The following is a 2,295-nucleotide window of genomic DNA, read 5'->3' as shown; positions in this document are numbered from 1 at the left end:
GGGGGGAGGGGACATTAGAGTGTAAGCTCCTCTATACAGAGACTGATGTGACTGTGGGGGGAGGGGGGCATTAGAGTGTAAGCTCCTCTGTACAGAGACTGATGTGACTGTGGGGGGGAGGGGACATTAGAGTGTAAGCTCCTCTGTACAGAGACTGATGTGACTGTGGGGATGCATTGTCCTGTTATGAATGGCAGTAGACGGGTTGTCTATATTCTGGGATTATGGAGTCCCCCGTACAGCTCGTGTGTCACGTTATATATATATGTTGTATATACGGCATTTATATATATTTTATATACTCGGATTGGATTTCTAATCACTTTATAATAAAATAAAAGTCTTCGGCTTGTGTTGATCTTTAATCTATAACTCTGCAGCAGACTCTGTAATCACACCAGGTCCCCAGCTATTTACAGATATACATTATATGTCATCTCAGAATACAATGTTATTCGGTTCGGTGTTCGGTGATCGGTGATAGGTGCTCGGTGATAGGTGTTCGGTGATAGGTGTTCGGTGATAGGTGTTCGGGGATAGGTGTTCGGTGATAGGTGCTCGGTGATAGATGTTCAGTGTTCGATGATAGGTGTTCGGTGATAGGTGTTCGGTGATAGGTGTTCGGTGATAGGTGCTCGGTGATCGGTGATAGGTGCTCGGTGATAGGTGTTCGGTGTTCGGTGATAGGTGTTCAGTGTTCGGTGATAGGTGCTCGGTGATAGGTGCTCGGTGATAGGTGTTCGGTGATAGGTGTTCGGTGTTCAGTGTTCGGTGATAGGTGTTCAGTGTTCGGTGATAGGTGCTCGGTGATAGGTGTTCGGTGATAGGTGTTCGGTGTTCAGTGTTCGGTGGTAGGTGTTCAGTGTTCGGTGATAGGTGTTCGGTGATAGGTGTTCGGTGATAGGTGCTCGGTGTTCGGTGATAGGTGCTCGGTGATCAGTGATAGGTGTTCGGTGATAGGTGTTCAGTGATAGGTGTTCAGTGATAGGTGTTCGGTGATAGGTGTTCGGTGATAGGTGCTCGGTGATAGGTGCTCGGTGTTTGGTGCTCGGTGTGGGATGACGGTTGTTGTGGTTGGGCCGTTCCCCTGATGTCCAGGTCTTCCTCTTCTAGTAGATGAGTATGTGCAGCTGCTTGGGTAGGGGGCGGAGCTCCTGCAGCGCGGTGTACCCTTCTTAAGGGGAAGATCATTCGTCCAGCTGTCCACCAATATCGCCATCGGTGTTCTATTCTGTGGTTTTTCTTTTCTTAGGGGCGGAGCTGTTTGGAGAAGGTGCTGGATTTCCTCTTGAAGTCTTGAGTGGAGATGTGGAGGATGGGGGTAATAAACTCAGAGCTGCCCCCACTGGTGGCGCTGTACAGATACTGCAGAATGGCCTCTCTGGCCCTTGCCCGGTCCATGTTCTGCCCCTGGGACACCATCAGGCTCATCTGGTTGAGGTTGGCCAACAGAAAGTTGAGCCACCCGGGGTTGGGGGACCCCTTGGTCACCAGAGTCTCCTCGTAGCACTGCTTGTAGAGCTCCTGCATCTTCTTCTCTATGAAGCCGTTGAGGATGGAGTTGGAAAAGGGGGCGGAAGGAAAGACATTGCTGTCCTCGCTGCGGAGAACACCTTCCTCCGGAGGCCCCTCCAGGAGGCCAGTTGGAGGACTACTGCTGTCAATGTCCACCGAGAGCAAGACCGGGCCGTCCTCGCACTCCAGGACGCAGCCGGAGTCCTTCTTATTCAGGATGTGGTCTCCCGCGATGTGAAGGTCCGGATAGTTCTTGTAGATGCTCGTGTACATGCTGGACCACGAGGTGTACAAGTCCGGACTACTGCAGATGGCCAGATCCCTGCTGGGGATCGTCATGGCCTGGGACGGAGAGGCCACCGAACCCCATTCGTTGCAGTGACCCTTCTCTCCACAGTCACAGGCTCCGCCCTCGCTGGAGATCACCCCGCAATGGGGTTCCACTGGACGGGGACATTTCCGGGAAACGCGCTGATCATGTGATCGTCCCTGCCAAGAGCTGTCGCCAATCTCCTTCTCATACATAATGGTGCTGAGGAACGCCTCCGACAACATGATGATGGCTTGCTCCACCTAGAGAAAAAGAACAAACCACGAATCAGAACAGACAGATCATAGAGAGATAGATAGATAGATAGATAGATAGATAGATAGATAGATAGATAGATAGATAGATAGATTGATAGAAGGATAGATAGATAGATAGATAGATAGATAGATAGATAGATAGATAGATAGAAGGATAGATAGATAGATAGATAGATAGATAGATAGATAGAT

The 2,295-nt window shown here is 50.2% G+C and overlaps 1 protein-coding gene across 1 annotated transcript; it reads right to left on the bottom strand.

Annotated features, from left to right (window-relative positions):
* Positions 1-1,248: 1,248 nt before the first annotated feature.
* On the bottom strand, positions 1,249-2,088 carry LOC108802109 (uncharacterized protein CXorf21 homolog; the record flags this gene model as incomplete). The annotated part of the gene is made up of 1 exon (XM_018573996.1): positions 1,249-2,088. A coding segment is annotated over one exon (840 nt), but the record flags the coding sequence as incomplete, so codon positions are not given.
* Between the last annotated feature and the right edge of the window lie 207 nt (positions 2,089-2,295).

Source organism: Nanorana parkeri, unplaced genomic scaffold, assembly GCF_000935625.1.
Source record: "Nanorana parkeri isolate BGI_ZX_2015 unplaced genomic scaffold, ASM93562v1 scaffold2665, whole genome shotgun sequence".
In the NCBI taxonomy this organism is placed as follows: domain Eukaryota; kingdom Metazoa; phylum Chordata; class Amphibia; order Anura; family Dicroglossidae; genus Nanorana; species Nanorana parkeri.
The sequence above is the reverse complement of the archived record's forward strand: the minus strand, read 5'-3'. Positions and strand labels throughout refer to the sequence as shown.